Source organism: Microtus pennsylvanicus, chromosome 1 (genome assembly GCF_037038515.1).
Source record: "Microtus pennsylvanicus isolate mMicPen1 chromosome 1, mMicPen1.hap1, whole genome shotgun sequence".
In the NCBI taxonomy this organism is placed as follows: domain Eukaryota; kingdom Metazoa; phylum Chordata; class Mammalia; order Rodentia; family Cricetidae; genus Microtus; species Microtus pennsylvanicus.
This window is the reverse complement of record NC_134579.1, coordinates 61,701,049-61,723,787: the sequence shown is the minus strand read 5'-3', so window position 1 is coordinate 61,723,787 and position 22,739 is coordinate 61,701,049. Positions and strand designations below refer to the sequence as shown.

Genomic DNA, 22,739 nt, shown 5'->3' with positions numbered 1-22,739 from the left:
AAACTGAGAGGAGATTTTTGTTCAGAAAGACAGACCTCAAGATCCTCTATTTTGGCTACAGCCAGAGAGCTTTTTCAGGCAACCACAGTGAATCTTACAGAGGTGCAGGTTCAGAAAATTACGGGAGACTTGTGTTGAAAATGATCAGGTCTCCAGTGTGTCAGTGTCTGAGGTTTAAACACCCGCCCTCCCGCAGCCCGTCTGTCTTCACAGCCCTCAAACCCTTCAGCGTTATCTTTGCTGAGTGTGTTACTCAACCTCTGAAAGTTAATCATTGACGCTGCTCTAGTCTGTGCTTGGGGAAACAGAACTGTGGATGTCCGGCAAGGGTGATGGTCAGAAGACCTTTCTTTTCTTTTGAATTTACTTGAAGGGTCCCCCCAATCTTAATAATTTCTCCTCTCCCCCACTACTTTTTTTTTTTCCGAGACAGGGTTTCTTTGTATAGCCTTGGGTGTCCCGGAACTCACTCGGTAGACCAGGCTAGTGACAAACTCAGAGATTCACCTGCCTCTGTCTCCTGAGTGCTGGGATTGAAAGTGTACGCCACCACAACCCTACTATGATTTCTGCTTTTTTTTTTTTTTTTTTTTTAGTTCACTTGACCTTCACTTCTTTTGTTCTGTCTCCACCCGTTCTTCCAGATTTCCAGTTTCGTAGCTGACCAATGTCTTTGCGGATTCCCCTTAGCTTTCCCTTACTTCCCTCTGTTCAGCCTTCTGCCTTCACAGCTGCCGGGGAGGAGCTTCTGTGGGCAGGGGGCGGGACTACAGGAGGCAGGGGGCGGGGCGGCCGCGGGCTAGGCACGGCGCAGGCGCACTGTATTCGCGGTGCCGAACTGCGGCTATGGAGCAGACACCTCCGGACCCCGAGAGGCCATTGCAGCCTGCACCCCTGGAGCCGCTGGGGGGCCCTGGCGCTGTGCTGGAAGCCGCAGTCGGCGAGGAGACCCAGGGCACCCGGGAAGACAGCTCAGGGGTCGACACGGTGAGGAGAGGGAGACAGAGGCTTCGGGCCTGGGGCCGGGGCCTAGCGGGCCGGGCTGCCCCTGACTGGTACTGGTGGGCGCGGCCCCCGAGGCCGGAGGATGACCCAGAGCTGAGTGGAAATGGACCCAAAGGCGCGGCGCACGGGAGGGCCGCGTGGGCGCGGTCACGCGCGCCCGTGGTGGCGTGGCCCGCGGCTTGTCAGTGGGCGCGTCCCCCGGGATCTGGCCTCGAAGGCTCGCTGCCGTTTCCGGCGGGCCGAGGGGGTCGCTGGGAGGCGGCTCCACCCAGGGTGAGCGGGGAGTGTGCGCTGTAAGGGGGTATTGGCCTGTGCCCTGTCGGGAAACATTTGTTGAACTCTGCTTGGTCGTCATTTCGTTTTTGGGATAAGTGCCTTTCCCCAGGAGACGGATTTGATCTCCTCATCCCCACCCCGACTGTCATAGCTTTGGGAAGTCCCATTTGGTTAATCTGCGCTTTTTAACTGAGCAAAGATGGGGAAGTGTATCGTTGTCTGTGAATGCGTCCATCCCAGAGGGCCTTCACAGATTTGCAGACTGTGATAAAAAAGCTTTTGGGAAGCTCATTGTGGTGCCCAGAGGCTCGACCCTCTGTGTGGTCTGTCCACTATACTGCTGCTGGTGCTCCTGTTGCTGTCTCTCCTCCCTCCCTTCCTCCCTTCTTTTTTCTTGACACCTCCCAACAGGTGTCCGTGCTAAAGTAATGCGTGCATTTTTATGATTGATACATTTCTAGAAATGACCAAGTTCCGAGACAAGCTAACGAGGAATTTCTCAGCAGTTGGAGGTTTTGACCTCTTAAACTGTTTCTGTGTACTTACGAATTTAAAGCGTTAAATTTTTAGAACAGGTTTAAGCTCACCATCCAGTTGAAAGGAAAACGGGAATATTTATACCATATACTCTCCTCCTTTTTTTTTTTTTTTGGATTTTCGAGACAGGGTTTCTCCGTAGTTTTTGGTTCCTGTCCTGGAACTAGCTCTTGTAGACCAGGCTGGCCTCGAACTCACAGACATCCGCCTGCCTCTGAATCCCGAGTGCTGGGATTAAAGGCGTGCGCCACCACCGCCCGGCTACATTCAGACTTCTTATCAGCACTGGTTTCTGTTACACTGGATGAGCCCAGATTGGCACCCAAAGTTCATAGTTTAAAGTTCACTCTTGGTAACCCACATTCTGTGTGTTTGGGATATGTAAGATGACATGATCCGTCATACACTGCTACACAAACTTTTCACTGTCCTAAGAATCCCCAGTGTTTGTCTGTTCTTAACTCTCCTCATCAACCCCAACTCGTTGATCTTTTTTTTTGTTTTTCATCATTTCCATTGTTTTTCCTTTTTCAGGAATGTCATATAATGGCCTCACCATGTAGCCATAGCTGGCCTGGAATACATAGAGATCCGTCTGTCGAGATTAAAAGCATGATCTGCCGGGCGGTGGTGGTGCACACCTTTAATCCCAGCACTTGGGAGGCAGAGGCAGGTGGATCTCTGTGAGTTCGAGGCCAGCCTGGTCTACAAGAACTAGTTCCAGGACAGGCTCTAAAGCTAAAGAGAAACCCTGTTTCGAAGAAGAAGAAAAAAAAAAGATTAAAAGCATGAGCTACCACACTCGGCTAATACATAGTTTTGACAGTAGCTTTTCTTTTATTATGTGTCTGTGTGGGTATGACTTTCTGAGTATAGGTGTGACTTTCTGGAGTTGTGGTTACAGGAGCTGCCTGTTATGGGTACTGGGAATTGAATGTGGGTCTTTATATAAACAGTATGGACTCTTAAGATTTATTTTACTTGTTGTGTGTGTTTTGCCTAAATTCACACACACGCACACACATATACATATTTGCACCATGTGCAAGCCTGTGGAGGCCAGAAGAGGGCATTGGATCCTCTGGAAGTGGAGGTAGGGATGCTGGGAACAGAACCTGGGTCTTCTGCAAGGCCACCTTAATCACTGAGCCATCTCTCCAGCTCAGATTTAGAATATTCTCATATGTGTTTCTGTTTTGACAAGGTTTCACGATCTTGGCACTTTTGCTTTATTTTTGTAGGGTCTCACTCTAGTTCAGGTTAGCCCTGAAGTTTTGGCAGTCCTCCTCCTTCATCCTCCCAAGTGATGGGGTTGCAGGTGTGAGCTGCCGTACCTTTGTGACTCTAAGTATCCCTAAAATAGTATATTCTTTTGACCTGATTTTGAAGTTTCATAAATGAAATATTTTCGGTATGGTTTTGTTTAGGATTTATCTCAAAAGCATTTTAACTCATTTATTTTCATGTACTCCTTTTTTTTTTCTGAGTAGTCAACTATTGGTTCATCTCTTCTGTTTATGGATAGTTGGATAATGAAAATTTTGTTGTTTTAAAGAATTACCATGAGCTTCCTCTTAAATATCTCTTAGTACGGAGTGTCCAAGATTCTAGTCTAAATTTAGCAGCGGCATTGCAGATTATAGGTTAGTAGTATGTTCAGCCCCAGCAGTTAGTGCTTGATTGTTTCCAAAGTGGCTTTTCAGTTTCCACTTCCATCAGCAGGGCCAGATGTGTCTTTTATGAATACTGGATATTTCCAGAGTTTAAAATGTTTTCCAAACCTGTGGTTATGCCCCGCCTTCACCCTTTTCTGGTTCTGGGATTGAACCCAGAGCCTCACACATGCTAGGCAAATGCTTTACTGCAGAACTGTACGTAGCCTTTGTGTCTTTTGGCCGCATCATAAGGACTTTGATTTTGACCATGATGATAAAATTTTATTATTTTGTGGATATATTAATATGAACTCACATTAGAGAATCTAACATTCATTTGTCTATGTTAATTTGTATACATGTTAATTTATGTATAGGCGCATGCGTGTGTATTGTACGTGCTTGTGTGTGTGTGTGTGTGTCTATCTTTTATTTCCCATCTGATTCTCTGGTCCTTTTCCATTCTCTAATAAGAAATCTTGCCGGGCCGTGGTGGCGCACGCCTTTAATCCCAGCACTTGGGAGGCAGAGGCAGGTGGATCTCTGTGAGTTCGAGACCAGCCTGGTCTACAAGAGCTAGTTCCAGGACAGGCTCCAAAACCACAGAGAAACCCTGTCTCAAAAAACCAAAAAAAAAAAAAAAAAAAAAAAAAAGAAATCTTAACCCCATTTCCTTTTGTATTCTTGGAAGGAAGAGAACATTCATTGAAACAAACAAACAAAACCAAAATATAAAAAGCCTATAGTCAATCTTAGCAGTCAGGAGGCAGAGACAGGTAAATCTTTATGAGTTTGAGGTCAGCCTGGTCTTCATAGTGAGTTCTAAGGCAGCCAGGGCTATATATCGAGACCCTGTTTTAAAAAAAACAAACAAAGCCAGGCGGTGGTGGCGGCGCACTCCTTTAATCCCAGCACTCGGGAGGCAGAGGCAGGTGGATCTCTGTGAGTTCGAGACCAGCCTGGTCTACAAGAGCTAGTTCCAGGACAGGTTCCAAAGCTACAGAGAAGCCCTCTCTCGAAAAACCAAAAACAAGGGCTGGAGAGATGGCTCAGAGGTTGAGAATACTGGCTGCTTGCTCTTCCAGAGGTCCTGAGTTCAATTCCCAGCAACCACATGGTGGCTCACAACCATCTGTACTGACATCTGGCGCCCTCCTCTGGCATGCCGGCATACATCGAGGCAGAATGTTGTATACATAATAAATAAATAAATCTTTAAAAAAAAAAACCAAAACCAAAACAAAACCAAACAAACAAACAAAAACCAAACCAAACAAAAAACAACCCCCAGACAAGCCATAACAATAATTTAGAAAATGAAAGAAACAGGAGAGGAATCCGGTTGATAAGAAAAGTAGTTACAGTCCTAGCAAAAGGGAAGGGAGAGGATGGAAGTAAGAGTGCTCCTTTTCCAGGGTGAAAGCTCTTAGTGAGTTAAGAGGCTGGCACAGGAGCTTGTCTTCACTCAGCGTCATTGCCTGAGGAATTATAAGTGGTTGTTTGAAGGAAAGTGCCCTAGGCCTGGGAGTGCTGGTAAAACTAAGAGAGTTTGCTCAGCTGGTACTTAGAGGCATTCTCAAGCTTGTTAGCACCTTCCCTGATTGGCAGCAGGTCTAAGTGGAGCTCTGCAGATGAGGATAAGGTGAGAGGGAAGAGGCTTGGTACAGCTTGGACTTTGGATGGCTCCCAAAAGGAAGTTTGTTCCTGAGCATGTGACACTGTTTGGGGGTAGTGGAATCTGGAATCTAGATAAAATTAAGTAATTGAGGTTATGCCCTTGAAGGAATTATTGACACCTGTTTTAGTTATTTTTCTATTGCAATGTTGAAATTCCATGACCAAAACAACTTAAGGAAGAGTTTGTGTTGGCTTACACTTCCAGAGTGTGAAGAGTTCTTTATGGCAGGGAAGGTATGGCTTAGGAGTAGGAGCAGGAAGCGGGCTGCAAATTATACAGGAAGGAAGCAAAGAGAGAACAGGAAGCAGGACGAGGCTATAAATCCTTTCAAAGTCCACCTAAGTGATGGTCTTCCTCCAAAAGGCTCTACCTCCTGAAGGTTCCATAACCTCCCCAAACAGGCCATCAGCTGGGGACCAAGTGTTCAAGTCCATGAGCTAGCCTATGGGGACATTTTTTTATTCGACTACCACAATACCCTGCCACCCTTTCTCTCACCCATTCCCCCCTGCTCTCTTATTATGACACGAGTACTCACACTCCAGCTAATGTATTGTGCCTTGCTACAGCCCCAAAGCAAGAGCCAGCTCATTAGTCTGGCTTCTCCAAAGCTGCAGGCCAGAATAACCCTTCCTTTAGATAGACCCCTCAGGTAGTTTTAGTGACAGAATGATAACTAATACTAGTTAAGCTACAAAGGATTAAATCATACTTTCGAAGGGCTGGGAATACAGCTTGATTTGTGGAGTGCTTGCCTAGCATGCATAAAGCCCTGGATGTGCTCTTTAGCATCTTGTGAGCCTGACATGCTGGTACATGTCATTCGGGGTGTGGAGAAAGGAAAACCAGAAGTTCAGATCATTCTTGGCTATGTAGTGAGTTTGAAACCAGCCAGCAGTGCTTGAGACTCTTACCTCTAAATAAATAGAATTTTAAAAATAACTGTTTTGTTTTGTTTTCGAGACAGGGTTTCTCTGTGTGTAGCTTTGGAGTCTGTCCTGGAACTCACAGAGATCTGCCTGTCTCTGTCTCCTGAGTAACAGGATCAATGGTGTGTGGCACCACTGCCCAGCCTTTTTTTATTTTTTAAAGATGGTTTCACATAATCCAGGTTTACTACAAACTCACCGTGTAGTTAAAGGTGGCATTGAAGTCATGATCCCTCTACCTCCATCACCCAGGTGCTGGATTAAAGGAGTGTGCCATCCACGCCCAGTTTCTAACGTCATTTTTCCTCAGTTGTTGCTGTTGGCTCGATGTGTTTTTCTTCCCCAAATTCATAGGTTGGAGCCTAATCCCCAGGGTGGGATTTTATGATAGGGCCTTTGAGAAGTGCCTAGACCAAGCTAGAAGTCCTCATGAGTAATAGTAATGCAGAAGGGATTTTAGAGATGTTTTTCTATTTTTCCTGATTCATTTGACTTTTAAGGGAGGAAAGATTTGTCTTAGCTCAGTTTTAGAGGGTAGAGGGTTCAGTCCATGGTTACTTGACCCTTTGTGTGGGGCAGGATATCAGGGCGGTAGGAGCTTAGGAGCTTATGGTGGGGGCTGTTCCTCACTGCTTGCTTGGTAGACAGGAAGCAAGAGATAGGTGTTCCAGCACTCAGCTGGCTTTTTTTTTTTTGGATTTTCGAGACAGGGTTTCTCCGTAGCTTTTCGGTTCCTGTCCTGGAACTAGCTCTTGTAGACCAGGCTGGTCTCGAACTCACAGAGATCCGCCTGCCTCTGCCACCCTAGTGCTGAGATTAAAGGCGTGCGCCACCACTGCCCGGCTTCAGCTGGCTTTTAGAGGTCTTTCTTCTCCTATGTGATAAAGAATACAGTGAACTAGGTCTGTCTTCGAACCAGGCAGCAGATTCTCACCAAACACCAAATAGCTTTCACTGTTGAGTCTCACAAAGCATACCATTTTTGAACCCAGAACCACTGCAGTTGTTGTCAAAAGTCCAGTTGTTGAGGTTTGGTCTGAGGATGGTACGGTTGGAATGTGGTGGAGATTTCCATTAGGTGGGATGTAGTGTGTGTACCTTCAAGTCAGTAGAGGTCTCTAGACTCTCTGCAGACCCCTAGCCCCTTGACTTTTTTGCCTGCCTCAGACCCTTTGCCTGCTGGAGTGAACTGTGTGAAACAACTTGTTTACCTGTGCCTGCAGCTGCTCTGAGCACGAGACCCTGATGCAGGGAGTGGGTTCTGGTGAGGCCTGCCGCTGAAAGATCCCGAGAGCTGGGGCTATCCGTTAAGGATCCCTGTATAAGCTTCTCTGAAGCACAATAAACTTGGCATTGTTGTTTCAAGGATGACCCATGTCCTCGTGTCTCTGCTTGTCTGTGTGTGTGTGTGTTTTTAAGTCTCCAACTTGTTCCCAGCTCGCGTACCATCCGATAGTGCAGGCGCTACACCCACTACAGTCCAGTAGCCTTGCTATTGGACCAGAAACAGTGCCGTCAGCCAGTCATGGTCCAGAATTTCCAAAGTAAAGCTTTCTGTAAGTTGATTATCTCAGGGGTTTGCTAACACTAGTGTAAAGTTACAGTACAACACAGTCGTTTCTGCTGAGTGTAGTCGCAGCCCCAAGGAACCATTTCAGTCACAGAGGTAGCGCTCCTAGAAAGGAGATTATGAGGATGCAAATGGATAAATAAAAGCTTCAGGTGTGGTAGGTTACTTAACTTTTAAATGCTTATGTGGTAAGCATGCGTTAGTTTTTATTGCCATCAGAAAAACCTAAACCTACAAGTGTTGGGTAATAGATGATAGTGAGCTCTTGCAGTATGCCAGGCAGCACAGTACTTTGACATGTTTGCACTCATACAGTGTAGTTCAGGCTAGCCCTGAACATCATGGTTCTCCTGCACTGTCTCTCTTACAGACTTGTATTTTTTCTTGGTATCAGTTGTCTGCTGGGCCTGAGGCTATGTGCTGTTCTCTTCTAATTTCTTTGCCTTGTCTTTGCATTTGTCATTTTACCGTCTTAAGTCTTGTATAAATTAATCTTTTATATCCTGTGCTATTTACCATATTGTCTTAGTTTTCACTTGCTGTGACAAAGCACCATGACCAAGGTAACTTATAAAAAAGAAGGCATTTAATTTGGTGGCTCACAGTTCTAAAGGGTTGGAGCTCATGTCCATGATAGCAGGAAAATGGCAGCAGGCAGGCATGCAGGGAACTGGAGCAATAGCTGAGCGCTTATATCTTGACCCACATGCACCAGGCAAAGAGAAAGACATTGGGAATTCATCAGCTTTTGAATCTTCAAAGCTAGTCCCCAGTGACACACCTCCTCCATCAAGGCCACACCTAATGAATCTTCCCCAATAGTTCCTCCAGCTAGGTACGCAATATTTCAAATATATGAGCCTATAGATCCATTCTCATCCAAACCACCGTACACAGGGAGAGTGAAGTATTTGTATTCTTTAGCTGTCTTTATTTTTATTCTGTCATATTTTATGATTTCTATCTGGGGTTTCTTTTTGTTTATTTTTATTTTAATGCGCATTGTTGTTTTGCCTGCAAATATGTCTGTGTGAGTGTGTTGAATCCCCTGGAACTAGAATTATAGACCTGCCATGTGGATGCTGGGAATTGATCCCTGGTCCCATGGAAGAGCAGTCAGTGCTCTTAACCATTGAGCCATCTCTCCAGCCCCCTAACATGGGTTTCTGTTTAGGATTTTGTGTTAGACTAAAGTAAGAGGTGTTATTGTTTGTTTTATCCTCTGCAATGATTTGGAGATTGTGTATTGTTTTTCCTGGCATAACTGAAGCAAAATTTATTTAATTATGCTCTATATGACCATTTATAATTGTTTTAGAGTATGGTGGCTTATGTCTGTAGCCAGCCTGGGCTTCCTCATGAGTTTCAGATCAGCTTGGAACAGAGTGTGACACGGTCTCAGAAACCTTTCAAATCTGACATTTATAATTGTATTTGTGTCATTGTGACAGAAACAACTTGAGGACTGATTGTGGCTCCTTGGTACCTGACTCCTTAGCTTCATTCTACCTGGGGCAGAACATCATAGTGCCCAGCACGTGAAGCAGGTTGTCCACTTACAGGGAGGGAGGTGTTGGAGAGGGCAGATACCTACTTCAGAGACCTAATTCCTCCATACAGGCTGTTCCTCCCGAGGTTTTATTTGAATTTTTTGTTTATTTTATGTGCATTGATGTTTTGCCTGCATATGTGTCTGTGTGAGGGTGTCAGATCTCCTGCAACTAGAGTTACAGACTGTGTGAACTGCCATGTGGGTGCTGGGAATTCAAACCTGGGCCCTCTGAAAGGGCAACAAAAGCTCTTAACCATTGATCTCTCTCTCCAGCCCCTCTTGCTGAGGTTTTAACAGACTCCCAGAGTCGTTCCACAGGTAGGGAACTAAGTATTTAATACAGCAGCGGGGGTGGGCATTGCATATACAAACCATAACATATTCGGACTAGAAACTAATGTATGCAGTTTTCTAGAACTGTGTGAGATCAGGTTGCCACATGCTGTTGCTTCATCTTTTCCCCAAGGCTATTTCAGGACCAGCAAGGACAGTATCCTGTGTAGGTAGCCACAGTACAACCAGAAAACTCGGGAGTAACACTGTCAAGCACACACTGTAACTGTCAGCTGTGAGCGTCTGGCCAGTCCTGTCAGTAGTGTTTACAGAGAGACCCAGTGCAGCACTGCTTGTCCAGGTTGGTGTCATCTGCTGCTTTCCTCAGTTTGCGCCTGTCTGCTCTCCTTACCATTAAACTGATGATTGGATTTGCTTTAGCAGAAGTGCTGGCCAGTCGCTCCTGAGCCTATTTCATGTTTGTTGGCATATGATCTTCTTTGAGAGAGGGGAGTGGGAGGGGGAGTTGAGATATTCAAGCTTACCGTACACTGCTGGTTTTTTTCTTAGCCTCTTTAGCTGGGATTCTAGGTGTGTATCACCACTCCAGCTTTCTGCCTAAGTGCCCATATTACTTTACCCCTTTTCTGTGTGTAACTTTGTGGGGACATACTTTGTTCCTTATTTAAATTTGTATAATTTACTTCACAGTATAGCTCTGTGGAACTTCCTTTTTTTTCGTTTTTCATTTTTTTTTTTTTTTTTGGTTTTTTTGAGACAGGCTTTATCTGTGTAGCTCTGGCTGTCCTGGCAGTCACTCTGTAGACCAGGTTGACCTCAAACTCGCAGAGATCTGCCTCCAGAGTGGTGGTATTAAAGACGTTTCTTTTTTTTTTCTCTTTCTTTCTTTCTTTCTTTCTTTCTTTCTTTCTTTCTTTTTTGAGACAGTTTTTCTCTGTAGTTTTTGGACCCTGTCCTGTAAGTAGCTCTTGTAGACCAGGCTGGCCTTGAACTCACAGACATCTGCCTGCCTCTGCCTCCTAAATACTGTGATTAAAGACATTTTCTGTTTTAAAATCCTAATTTTTTTTTTTTGGTTTTTTTTCGAGACAGGGTTTCTCTGTGGCTTTGGTGCCTGTCCTGGAACTAGCTCTGTAGACCAGGCTGGTCTCGAACTCACAGAGATCCGCCTGCCTCTGCCTCTCGAGTGCTGGGATTAAAGGCGTGCGCCACCACCGCCCAGCTAAAATCCTAATTTTTTAGGTATAGTTTGTGATTGAGTGTGTTGGCTTAGCTGGTAAAGGTGCTTGGTGCCATATGTGATGGATGACCTGAGTTTGACCCCAGGAACAGCATAGAAAGAATGATGTGATTCCTGCAAGTTGCCCTCTGACTTCTTCACATGGACTGTGGCTCGTGTACCTAGACACACACACACACACACACACACACACACACAAAATTAGGTATAATTTGTGCACTGAAAAAATCCATCCATTGTAAAGTACAGTTCAATGATTTCCCCAACCATCTGCACAATCTAGTTTTATTTTTGGTTGTGAACCTATCCTTTAATGGAATATGCCTGTCACCCCCAAGTTCCCTCCAGCCCCGTGGTGTTTAAATCCTCCTTCTTCCCCTCAAGCATCAATAGTGTCATTTGGTCTGCTGTGTTTTGAGTCTGGCTTCTTACACACAGAGGAAAATGAAAGAATACAGACTGTTTGCCCTCAAACCAGAGCAGTCTTTTGTTGGTCTGAGAGGTTGGCACATCCAAACCAAGAACATGCCATGCAGGACCTGAGAGAGCAGGCCTCTGGTCCAGGCGGGCTTGAGTAGTAAAGGCAGGTCTAGAAACCGCTTTTTAAAGCTTGGGTGATAAATCAAACTGTTTTTGTGACTTCTGGGCTCTAGGGTTTATGGTGGTCTCTGGCTTTCTGGAATTCCATTTTTGGCAGATTTCTTTTTTTTTTTTTTTTTTTGGATTTTTTGAGACAGGGTTTCTCCATAGCTTTTTTTGGTTCCTGTCCTGGAACTAGCTCTTCTAGACCAGGCTGGCCTCGAACTCACAGAGATCCGCCTGCCTCTGCCTCCCGAGTGCTGGGATTAAAGGTGCTGGGATTAAAGGTGTACGCCACCACCATCCGGCTGGTGGCAGATTTCTTGACACCTTGAACCTGTTTAATGGTTCTGTTTGCTTTTATTTTTGTTTGTGTGTTCCTTTATTACATACTTAGAATAATTTTTAAGATTTATTTATTTTGTATACAGCATTTCCTCCATGTATGCCTTCACATCAGAAGAGGGCACCAGATCTCATTATAGATGGCTCTGAGCCACCATGTGTTTGCTGAAAATTGAACTTAGGACCTCTGGAAAAGCAGCGCAGCCAGTGCTCTTAACTGCTGAGCCATCTCTCCAGCCGCTGGGGGAGAAATATATATATATAGCTTTGGAGACTGTCCTGGAACTAGCTCTTGTAGACCAGGCTGGTCTCAAACTCACAGAGATCCGCCTGCCTCTGCCTCCCGAGTGCTGGGATTAAAGGTGCCACCACCACCTGGCTTTTTTTTTTAATGTATAGTGTTCTGCCTGCATGTATGCCTGAGATAAGGCATACATGCAGAAGAGGGCACCAGATCTCATTACAGGTTGTTGTGAGCCACCATGTGGGTCCTGGGAATTGAACTCAGGACCTCTGGAAGAGTAGTAGCCAGTGCTCTTAACCACTGAGCCATCTCTCCAGCCCCCCCCCCGAATATTTTTAAGGGTGATCCTTGTGGCATACGTTCCCCTCCCTTCCTCTCCCCGCCCCCCCTTTTTTTGAGACAGGGCTATACAGGGTTTCTCTATATAGCCCTAGCTGTCCCGGAACTCACTCTGTAATCTAGGCTGTCTCCACCTCAGGGAGTACCTGCCTCTGCCTCCCAAGTGCTAGTATTAGAGGCATACACCACCATTGCCCAGCTGCATTTCTTAATCTTACTGAATAATATTTTATTTTTGGCAATTTCATATTTTGTTTTTTTGCAATTTGATGACATTGTGGTTGTTTTGAGATTTAGCTCTTAAGAATTTTGTCTAGATGAGTGCTCCCTTGAGCAGATTTGTAGGAATGTAATTGCCAATCATATGCTAAGTTTATATTTGACTATTTGAGACAGGTCTCGCTGTAGCCCAGCAGACTTAGAAATTCTTTATGGCAGTGCTTCATAGTAAACACCTCCATAGTCAGGCTAGAGTGCTGTAATTTCAAAGATGTGAACCACCACGCCTACACTGTCACCAGCAGTTGTTGTGCCCCTTCTTTCTCTGCTGCTGTGATGAGACATCGTGATCAAAGCAGTGGTTTGGGCTGCTTTTATGTCATCACAGAGGAGAGAGCCTCGATTGAGAAAATGCCTCCATATCTGGCAAGCCTGAATGGCATTTTCCTTCTTTTTTAAATGTTTTTGTGTAGGACATTTTCTTAATCAGTGATTGATGTAGGAGGGACCAGCCCATTGTGGGTGGTGCTACTCCTGGGCTGGTGCTCCTGGGTTCTATAAAAAAGCAGGCTGAGCAAACCATGAGGAGCAGGCCAGTACATGGCCTCTGCATCAGCTTTCACCTCCAGGTTCCTGCCCTGTTTTAGTTCTTGTCCTAACTTCCTTCAGTGATGTTTAAGTGGAGTTTTTCATCGAGACCCCTGACCAACTCTCTAACCACATAGAGACTTAATTATAAATGATTGGCTGATAGCTTAGGATTGTTACTAACTAGCTCTTACAACTTAAATTAATCTGTACTTCTTATCTAAGTTCTATCATGTGGCTCATGGCTTTTTACCCCATTTTCTACATGTCTTGCTTCCTCTGTGTCTGGCTCTTGACCCCTGTGACTCTGCCCTTCTTTTTCCCAACGTCCTCCTTGCCTGGCTCTCCTGCCCAGCTATAGGCCAGCAGCTCTTTATTAACCAACAGTTAGAGTTATGTGTATTTTACAGTGTACAAAGATTGTTCCACAGCAGTGATGGATTATGGATGTGAAATTGTATGTAAGCCAAATAAACTCTTTCCTTCCCACCTTGCTTTTGGTCATGGTGTTTCATCACAGCAATAGAAATCCTAACTGAGACAGCAATTTATGGAAGAAAGAGTTCACTGGGGCTTACAGTCTCAGAGGATGAGTCCATGACCATAATGGGCAATAAGGCCACACCTAATCCTTTCCAATCAGCTCCATCTACTGGGGACCAAGCATAGATGAACCTGCCAGGGCCATTCTCATTCAGACCACCACACTCATTTTTCTGATCCTCGGCATAGCACACGGTGTTGTCTGTCTTTGTTATACCTACACTGCTAATGTCAAGCATCTTTATTTATCTTTGTCTTTCTTATATTTATCTTGCCACATAGCCCAGGCTGACCTTGAAGCTGAGATTCTTCTATATTGGATTCCTTTTTTTCTTTAATTTTGCATCTAGACTGAAGTTTCCCCTCCTCCTTCTTCTCCCATTCCCTCCCCCTCCTTTTGTGTGTGTGTGTGTGTGTGTGTGTGTGTGTGTGTGTGATGCATGTGATAGTGTTTACAGTGATCAGAAGAGGGTGTTGGATCCCCTGGAGGTGAGCTATAGATAAGAACTACCTGATGTGGGTGCTGAAACCATGTTCTTAATGGCTGAGACCTTCTGTAGCTCTTCTTTATTATTATTTTTTTTAAGATTTATTTATTATGTATTCAGTGTTCTGTCTGCATGTATCCTTGCAGGCCAGAAGAGGGCACCAAATCTCATTACAGATGGTTGTGAGCACGTGTGGTTGTGGGAATTGAACTCGGGACCTTTGGAAGAGCAGGCAAACCACTGAGCCATCTCTCCAGCACCTTTATTATTATTTTTTAAACATTTATTTTAGCTGGGTAGTGATGGCACACACTTTTGATCACAGAGCACTTGGGAAGCAGAGGCAGGTGAATCTCTTTGAGTTCGAGGCTAGCCTTTCTACATAGTAAGTTCCAGGACAGCCAAGGATACAGAAAATCCCTGACTCAAAAAACAAAAACAAAACAAAACAACAACAATAAAAACATGTTTATTTTATCTATTGGGAGAGATAGGAGAGCATGCCATGGCACATGTGTGGAGTTCAGAGGAGGTCTTGTGGGATTTGTTCTCTCCTTCCGGAAGCATGTGGGTCAGTCAAGCTTAGGTCTTGAGGCTTGGCATCTGGTACCTTTACCCACTGAGCTGTGTCCTCTACTCCTCAAGTGTTGGAATTACCCGTATATTCACCTATTCACTGCTGTTATGAAGTGATTTTACTGTGTAATTCTGTTTTTTTGTTTTGTTTTGTTTTGTTTTTATATAGGGTTTCTTAGCCTTAGCTGTCCTAGTTCTGTAGACCAGGCTGGCCTCAAATTTCCAGAGATTCGCCTGCCTCCCAAGTTAAAGCTGTGCGCCACCACTACCTGGCCTCCTTCTTGATGTTTTTGCTATAGGGTCTCACTGGATAGCGTAGTCTGGACTCAAACTCAGGATCTTCTTGCCTCTGACTCCAGGGTACTAGGAGTACAAACTTGTGCCACTATACCCAGCTCCTTGTTCATGTTCTTAATGACATATTATTGAGTCCTAAGTGTTGTTTGTATATTCTAGGAATGATTTACAGTCATTGTTCCAGTTCTAAGAGATACTACCATTTCTTTTTCTAAGTGGTGTCTTGTGAAGAAAATAAGTCTTATTTCAGTTTTTTTCTCCTGTATTGTGTGGGTTTTGGTTTTGTTTTGTTTGTTTCTTTCTTGTGTGTTAAGGGTCTCAATCACTGTGGAGTGTAGATTGGCTTGGAACTTACTATGTAGACAAGGCTGGCCTCAAACTCAGAAAATGAGATGTTTGCTCTTCCTCCACCTCTTGAGTGCTGGGATTAAAGGTGTGGGCCAGCATGCGTGATCCTTGATTGTGCTTTTGAGTTTGTGTTTAAGAAGTCTCTTCTTACCCAAGGTCACAAAGGTTTCCTTCTATGTTTTCTGGATATTTCAGTTTTTGGTTTTTAGATATATGTGTATGAGCCACTTTAACTTATTTTTCTGTATATGGTGTAAAGAAAAAGTCCAGTCCCCTTCTCCTCCCTGTTGGTATTTTGCTGGTTACTTACTGGCTTACCTCCGTGCACTTGCTAAAATCAGTTGACCTTAAATGTGGGGTTTATTTCTGTCCGTGTGTCTGTCCTTACTTTCGTTCTGCACTATTCAGATTACTCTGGCTTCTTCAGAAACAGCATGGAATAGGTCCTGTTTTTCAAAATGGTTTTTATTACTCTAAGTCTTCTGCATTTTATATGGCTCTTAAGAACAGTTTATCAACTTCTTCCAAATACTCTGCTTTAGAAGGAACAGCATGTTACTTTCTGATACTGTGAACATGTCCATGATGTTTGCCATTTGGGGTAGATTGTGGCACTAAGGCCAAGTCCGTCTTCATTCTTTTGTATGGGCTTTCTTCCTTTGTTACCTGAGTCTTGATAGAGTGTTTTTTTTCTTTTTTATTTATTTATTTGTTTGTTTGTTTGTTTATTTATTATATAATATTCTGTCTGTGTGTCTGCCTGCAGGCCAGAAGAGGGCACCAGACCCCATTACAGATGGTTGTGAGCCACCATGTGGTTGCTGGGAATTGAACTCAGGACCTTTGGAAGAGCAGACAATGCTCTTAACCTCTGAGCCATCTCTCCAGCCCCCAAGAGTGGTTTTTTTCTTATGCTTGATTGTTTACACTTCCTGATTCATCTATGGATGGAGCATAAGCTTTCCAGTTGGAAACCTTAGAGATTTTAGGAACTCCCTCTTTAGACCAGGCTGGCCTCGAACTCAGAGATTTGCCTGCCAGTGTTGGGATTAAAGCCTTATTAACATCATCTTTGTGATTTTAGGAGAGTTTCTCAGCTATGCCATTCCCTTACTGGTTTGATTTTTTTTTTTTATCCCAGTGTTTCTGCCCTGACATTTTTGGTTTTACTACTTTTTTTTCCCTTTTCCTATTCTAAGCTATTTTTAAGCATTTTAGTAATCTTGGGTGGCTCGGAGCCTATTTTCTTTTAGTTTTAATGTTTTCTACAGTGTTAAATGTGTGATTTAAATAGCACCCTATTCCCATTAGCCAGCTCTCAAGCACAGTCACATCTGTAAATGTGTCTCTTAACAGTTACAGGTATTGGTTATGTTAGATATTGTTGCTGTTTTATGCTAATAGGTTCAGCACAAGGAATATGGTATACATCTACCAGCCCTGCTGGTATTGCTGTTAATGAATGAAAAAAGAAATAAAAAGGAAAGGACATGACTGTTCCTAGGTACGGTAGAGGAGAAAGTTCATTGTAGACAAAAGGGAGAGTCCACAGTAGTCAGGACCCTGAGCTATGTGAGGAGAGGAAGAGGGGAGGGAGGCTGTCTTAGGGTTTCTATTGCTGTGAAGAGACCCCATGACCACAGCACCTCTTCTAAAGGAAAACAGTTAATTGGGTAGCTTATGGTTCAGATGTGGGAGGTTCAGTTCATTATCATCATGGTGGGTCTTGGTGCCAGAGAAAGGACTGAGAGTTCTGTATCTTGTACAGGACACACGAAGTGAAACTGAGGCACTAGGCATGGCTTGAGCATATACGAGACCTCAAAGCCCATCACCACAGTGACACCCTTCTTCCAACAAGGCCATACCTACTCCAGCAAAGCCACGCCTCCTAATAGTGCCAGTTACACTCAAACTACCACAGAGGAGAAATAGGTGTAGCAGCCAAGAGGGCAAAGGTACAAAAGGGGCAGGTAACCAAAATGTCTGGATTATATAGATGATAACCTCTGGGGGAAGGGCAGCCTAGGCCCCTGCGTTGGAGAGTTCAGGGTAGAGGGCAGGGTTTGCCAGCCACACCATATAACAGGTAGGTAGGGGTGCTGAGAACCTGGAGGCCAGGTTCACTTTGATATGTTAATTAGGCACCTCATCCATTTGTTCTGGGACTTGAGACTTAACAACCCATGTACATTGTTTTGATATTATTTTCGAACTTAATGCTTTTTAAAAAATTTTGTGCTTGTTATTACTAGATAGTATGACAGGCTGAAATCATGATTAATGTGTTATCTTTTGGGCTGAGAAGGTGATTTATCAGTACAGTTATGTGCTTTTAGAATTGAGAGAATTTTCACTGAAGCAGATGGTGATAAATCAAACAGCAGGCTGTAGGCCAAGAGCTGTCTGGTTATCTCCGCCAGCGTGACCTTTATCACGCTGATGCCCACCAACTTAGGTAATTCTTTGAGCTCTCCTCTGATGTCTTCTGTCTCTCTTATTTTCTCTTGTGTGTATAAATATACAACATCACTTTCTGTATTTTTCTTGGGAGCACTTCCTAAATATATTATCTATTTTTCTTTTTTTTCTTTTTTTTTTACCACTATACTAACGAGGATATTATCTATTTTTCATCATTGATTCCATTTTTGGTACTGTCATACATAAGTTTGATTTTCTCTGTAACTATTGCTTTTACTGTCGCATTTTTATGTGTGTTCGTGTGTATGTGCATTCCTGTGGGTGCCGGAGGTTGACATTAGGTCTCTTCCTGGATCACCCTCTACCTGCTTTTTCAGACAGTGACCTAGAGCTGGCAGATTTGGCTAGGCTGGCTAGTTAGCAAACCACAGAGATCATCCTGCTGCCTCCTCCTCAGTTCTGGAATTGAAAGTGTTTTAACTGTGAGTGCTGGGGATGCAAACGCAGGTGCTCATGCATAAGTAGCAAGCACTTTACGGACTGAGTCATCACCCCAACCTGTGCAGCTTTTTAAAAATCTCTTCTTATGTGTTACTTTTAACAAATGCACAAAATACTGAGCTTCATTATGGTATTTTTACATTTGTGTATCTTTATTTTTTTCCTAATATATACCCCTTCCCTGCTGCCTTTCCATAAAGGATCTGCTTTTTTGGGGGGAGTCAGTGTTTGCCCCGGTGTGCACCGAATCTAAGGAGAACATCAGGTGTCCTGTGCCTACATATGAACGTGCATTCCCTCTCTCCTTCCCCTCCTCGTTACTCCCTTTGCACAGGGTCTATTGATCCTGGAGCTCACTGGTTTGTTTCTTGTTCTGTTTGGTTTGTATCTTGAGACAGGTCCCACTGTGTAGTCCTGGCTAGCCTGGAAAGGTTGTGTGTGCTACTAGCCTTGTTTGTTTGTGAAGTTGTTTGTTTTTGGGGTTTTTTTTTGTTTTTGTTTTTTTCTTTTTGGTTTTTCGAGACAGGGTTTCTCTGTGGCTTTGGAGCCTATCCTGGAACTAGCTCTTGTAGACCAGGCTGGTCTCGAACTCACAGAGATCGGCCTGCCTCTGCCTCCCGAGTGCTGGGATTAAAGGCGTGCGCCACCATCGCCCGGCTAGTTGTTTGTTTTTTGTGACTTCTTTTTTTTAGTTAAGGATTTGTGACTGCTAGTTCTTATATCAACTTGAAGCAAGCCAGAGTCATTTCAGAGGAAGGGAACCTCAACCGAGAAAATGCCATCAGGGTCTGGGCAGATACCTGGGGCTACGCACACTGCTGCTGGGGCCATGCTGACCTGAGTGGCCTGTGCTGCCACCCTGGATCATGGTGACATTTGCAGTTTGCACTGTAACTACTGCTGAGGGTCATGTCTGGGTCTGTGGTCCTATACCAGGCAGTGTTTGAGTGATGTCCATGGCTTCTGTTACCACCGAAGGCCATGTGGACACCCAGGGTCTGGTCAGCCACCTGAGACCATGTTGGTGTCCAAGGGCCATGCTGCCACCGGGGCCACACTCATCTGGGTGGCCTGTGTAGTTACCAGGGCCATAGTGACATCTGGACCGAAGCTGCTGCTGAGGGCCATTTTGGGGTCCATGGTCCTGCTGCAGCTGGGGTCTGTTTATTATCTTCATGGCCTATGGGGTCATAGGAACCATAAGTGTTGAAATCCAAGGGCAGTGCTAGAGAGCTGGCCCTGATGGCATGGGTGTTGAAGAGCTGGCTCTGCCCCTTGCCTGAGGGGCAAAAACTGATCAAATCAGCCCACCCCAGAATCTACCCCATCTGTTTTGCCAGCAGAATACATGAACATACTGGTTCTTTGAACCGTAGCTGCAGCACCTCCATCACCGGGGCAACAGCAGGATATTGGCGAGGAGTTTTGGTGAGGGGTCCAGTATTGATGTCCCAGAAGCCAGAGACCTTGAACTAGACCCAACAACTAAAAGAACACTTACAAGTAAAGCTGAGTGGACCAAAGGGCACACGGTGTGACGTACCACAACTCCCAGTGCCGTAAGACAAAGGAAAGACGGGAGCGAAGTGGTTTTTTTTGGTTTGTTTTATTTTATTTTGTTTTTAGTTAATATTTTTTTTAATTTATTTAACTTTATTTTGTGTGCATTGGTATGAAGGTATCAGATCCTCTGGAACTGGAGTAATAGACAATTGTGAGCTACCATGTAGGTGCTAGGAATTGAACCTGGGTCCTCAGGAAGAAAGCCAATGCTCTTAACTGCTGAGCCTTCTCTCCAGCCCCTTTAATATTTTTTAAATTTTCTTTTGGTGAGGATGCTATGGGAGTGAGGGGGCAGATGAGGAGTAATTGGGAAATGAGCAGGATTGGGGTACATAATATGAAATTCTCAAAGTCGCTAAAAAAAATTATGCTTAAAAAAGAGAAAATGCCTTCAGAAGATTGAGCTATAGGCGAGCCTATAGGGCAAATTTTGAAATTAGTGATTGATGGGGAAGGGTCCAGTCCCTTGTGGGAGGTGCCATCCCTGGGTTGATGGTCCTGAGTTCTATAAGAAAGCAAGCTGAACAAGCCATGTGGAGCAAGCCAGTAAGCAACACTCCTCCATGGCCTCTGCATCAGCTCCTGCCTCCATGTTCCTTCCCTGTTTGAGTTCCTGTTCTGACCTTTGTTGAGCTATGATGTGGAAGTGTAGGCAAAATAAATCTTTTCCTCCCCAGCATGCTTTTGGTCATGGTGTTTTATCATAGCAATAATAACCTTAACTAAGACAGGACAAACCCCACTTGTTAGACAAGGGTTCCCCACTGAGCTAAATCCCCAACCCTTGCAAAAAATATTTTTAAATACAAAATCTGTGTTGTCTCGATGGGTTAGTAGATACTTGGTACTTGATAATGCACCAGGTACTCTTCCCAGAATCCTCTGCTTGTAATATAGCCTAAGGTTTTTTTTTTATTATTGCAATGATGAAACTTAAACTCAGAGAGAGCCTCAAACATAGTAGGCGGGGCTGTAGCCCTTAGCTGCATCCCATCTGAAGGCTTTTTCTTATATATTCCTGTATAGCTTTATCCTTGGTTGCTTACGTGGAATGTTGGAATTACAATAATTAAATGTATGGTACCTATTAAAATATCTTTCAAGAAATTGAGGTACTGTAGTATGTTGATAAAAAGAGGTTGTCACTTGGTGTTATTTTTTAGTAACCCATAACAACTTAGAAAATATATTTATGTGTGTTTGTGTGCTGCGCATGTGTATGAAGGTTAGAGTATATAGCCTTGGTTGCCATCCTCTCCTACCTTACTGAGATGGGTCTCCTGTCACTGCCTCCTGTGGTGCCATAGAAGGAGCATTGGAGTTACAGGTGCATGCTGCTCATCTAACTTTTACAGAGGACGTGGGGATTCAAACTCAAGTCCTCATTGCCTGCATGGCAAGCACTTTACCTATTGAGCTGTTGTCCCAGCCCCCAGACCTTCTGGAAATATTTACCAGTGCTGGATTTTATTAATATGCCTATGAGTTTTCCAATACCATTTTCACTAGCATATGTTAATTACATAAAATAATGGGTTTTGTTATATTGTCATGCGTGATTATAGTATCCTTTGTTCGTATTCCCCCCCCCCCATCATCCTCGTGTATCAATACCATCTAAAGGGCTTTTATTGTTCCATTTATTTTTGTCCAGATGACGGGAAATAATTTTTGGTTGAAGAAAATAGAAATCAGTGTTTCTGAAGCAGAAAAGAGAACTGGAAGAAACGCCATGAACATGCAAGAAACGTACACTGCTTACCTCGTTGAGACACGGTAGGTTGCCAGGATTGGGCTTACCTTTAGGTGGGGAGGGTTTTCTGGCAGCTATTGTCTGTGAGTGGGGTTGAATGACTGCATTCCTTCAGCTGCTGGGGTGTGTTTTCTTGTGATAGGACATTGTTTCAAGATAAAAGGATGGAGATTTGTCTTCTAGAGCATGTAGGAATGTTTGGGGAAGCAGTATGTTATTAAATTCTTCTAGTTGGGAGACAAGGCCAAGGAAAACTTTTGTAAGTTAGGATAAAATTATTATTTCATGTTGAAGTTGGGAATCTTAACTGGAAGCTGTTTTAGACATAGTTGATTTAATGCCTCTCCAAACTAGACTGTGATTAATATTCCTGTGTTTTATATTTCATATTGTATTTCCTTTTATTAATATGTAATTAATAACCTTAGTGGTAAGCTTAATATATTTGTTTTATTTATTTATTTGTTGTTTTTATTGGGGGACAGGGTCTCTATGTAGCCCTGACTGTCTTGGAATTCACAGAGGTTCACCTGCCTCCTGACCTGCGTCTGTGCACTGTGCCCAGCCTGGTGTGCATATTTACTACTTACATGTAGGGCGTGGCAGTGCACAACTGTAATTCTAGCACTAAGACCCAGGCTATATAGTAAAACCCTGTCTCAAAAGAATAATGATGAAAATAATAATTGCCAAGTATAGTAGCTAGAGAGATGGCCTCATGGTTAAGAGCATACACTGCTCTTGCAGAGGACCTAAAATTTGATTATCAGCACCCACATCAGGCATCTACAATTGCCTGTAACTCTAGCTCCGGGATCTAACACCTTGGCCTCTGAGGACCCCTGCACTCATGTGGCATACACACAAAGACACACATAATTAAGAATAATAAAATAAATCTTTTTAAAAAGAACAGTAGTATATTGTAAATCTAGTTACTCAGGAGGCTAAGGCAGGAAAATTAATACCTTTCCTCTCTCCCTGCCCCTCCCCCCCAACTGGGCCTGGTAGACTGCCAGTCCATCCAGAAGGATCTCTCAAATGTATGAGTTTGAGGCCAGCTAGGCCAGCATGGTAAAACCCACCTGAAAACCAAAACAAACTTACAGAGAAGTAGCTGCTGCGCTGAGCCTCTCTAATGACTGCTCCAGGACTAATTTAGCTTCTCGGTCACTAGGTCTTGATGGACAAATACA

The 22,739-nt window shown here is 44.0% G+C and overlaps 1 protein-coding gene across 1 annotated transcript in view; it reads left to right on the top strand.

Annotated features, from left to right (window-relative positions):
• Nucleotides 1-804: 804 nt before the first annotated feature.
• The window catches only part of Snx4 (sorting nexin 4), a 59,624-nt gene continuing 37,689 nt past the window's right edge, over nucleotides 805-22,739 (top strand). Inside the window, exons 1-2 of the mRNA XM_075965890.1 lie at nucleotides 805-987; nucleotides 21,445-21,566. Of these exons, the coding sequence (XP_075822005.1) occupies nucleotides 847-987; nucleotides 21,445-21,566 (263 nt within the window). The 5' untranslated portion in view covers nucleotides 805-846. The remainder of the gene's footprint in view (nucleotides 988-21,444; nucleotides 21,567-22,739) is intronic.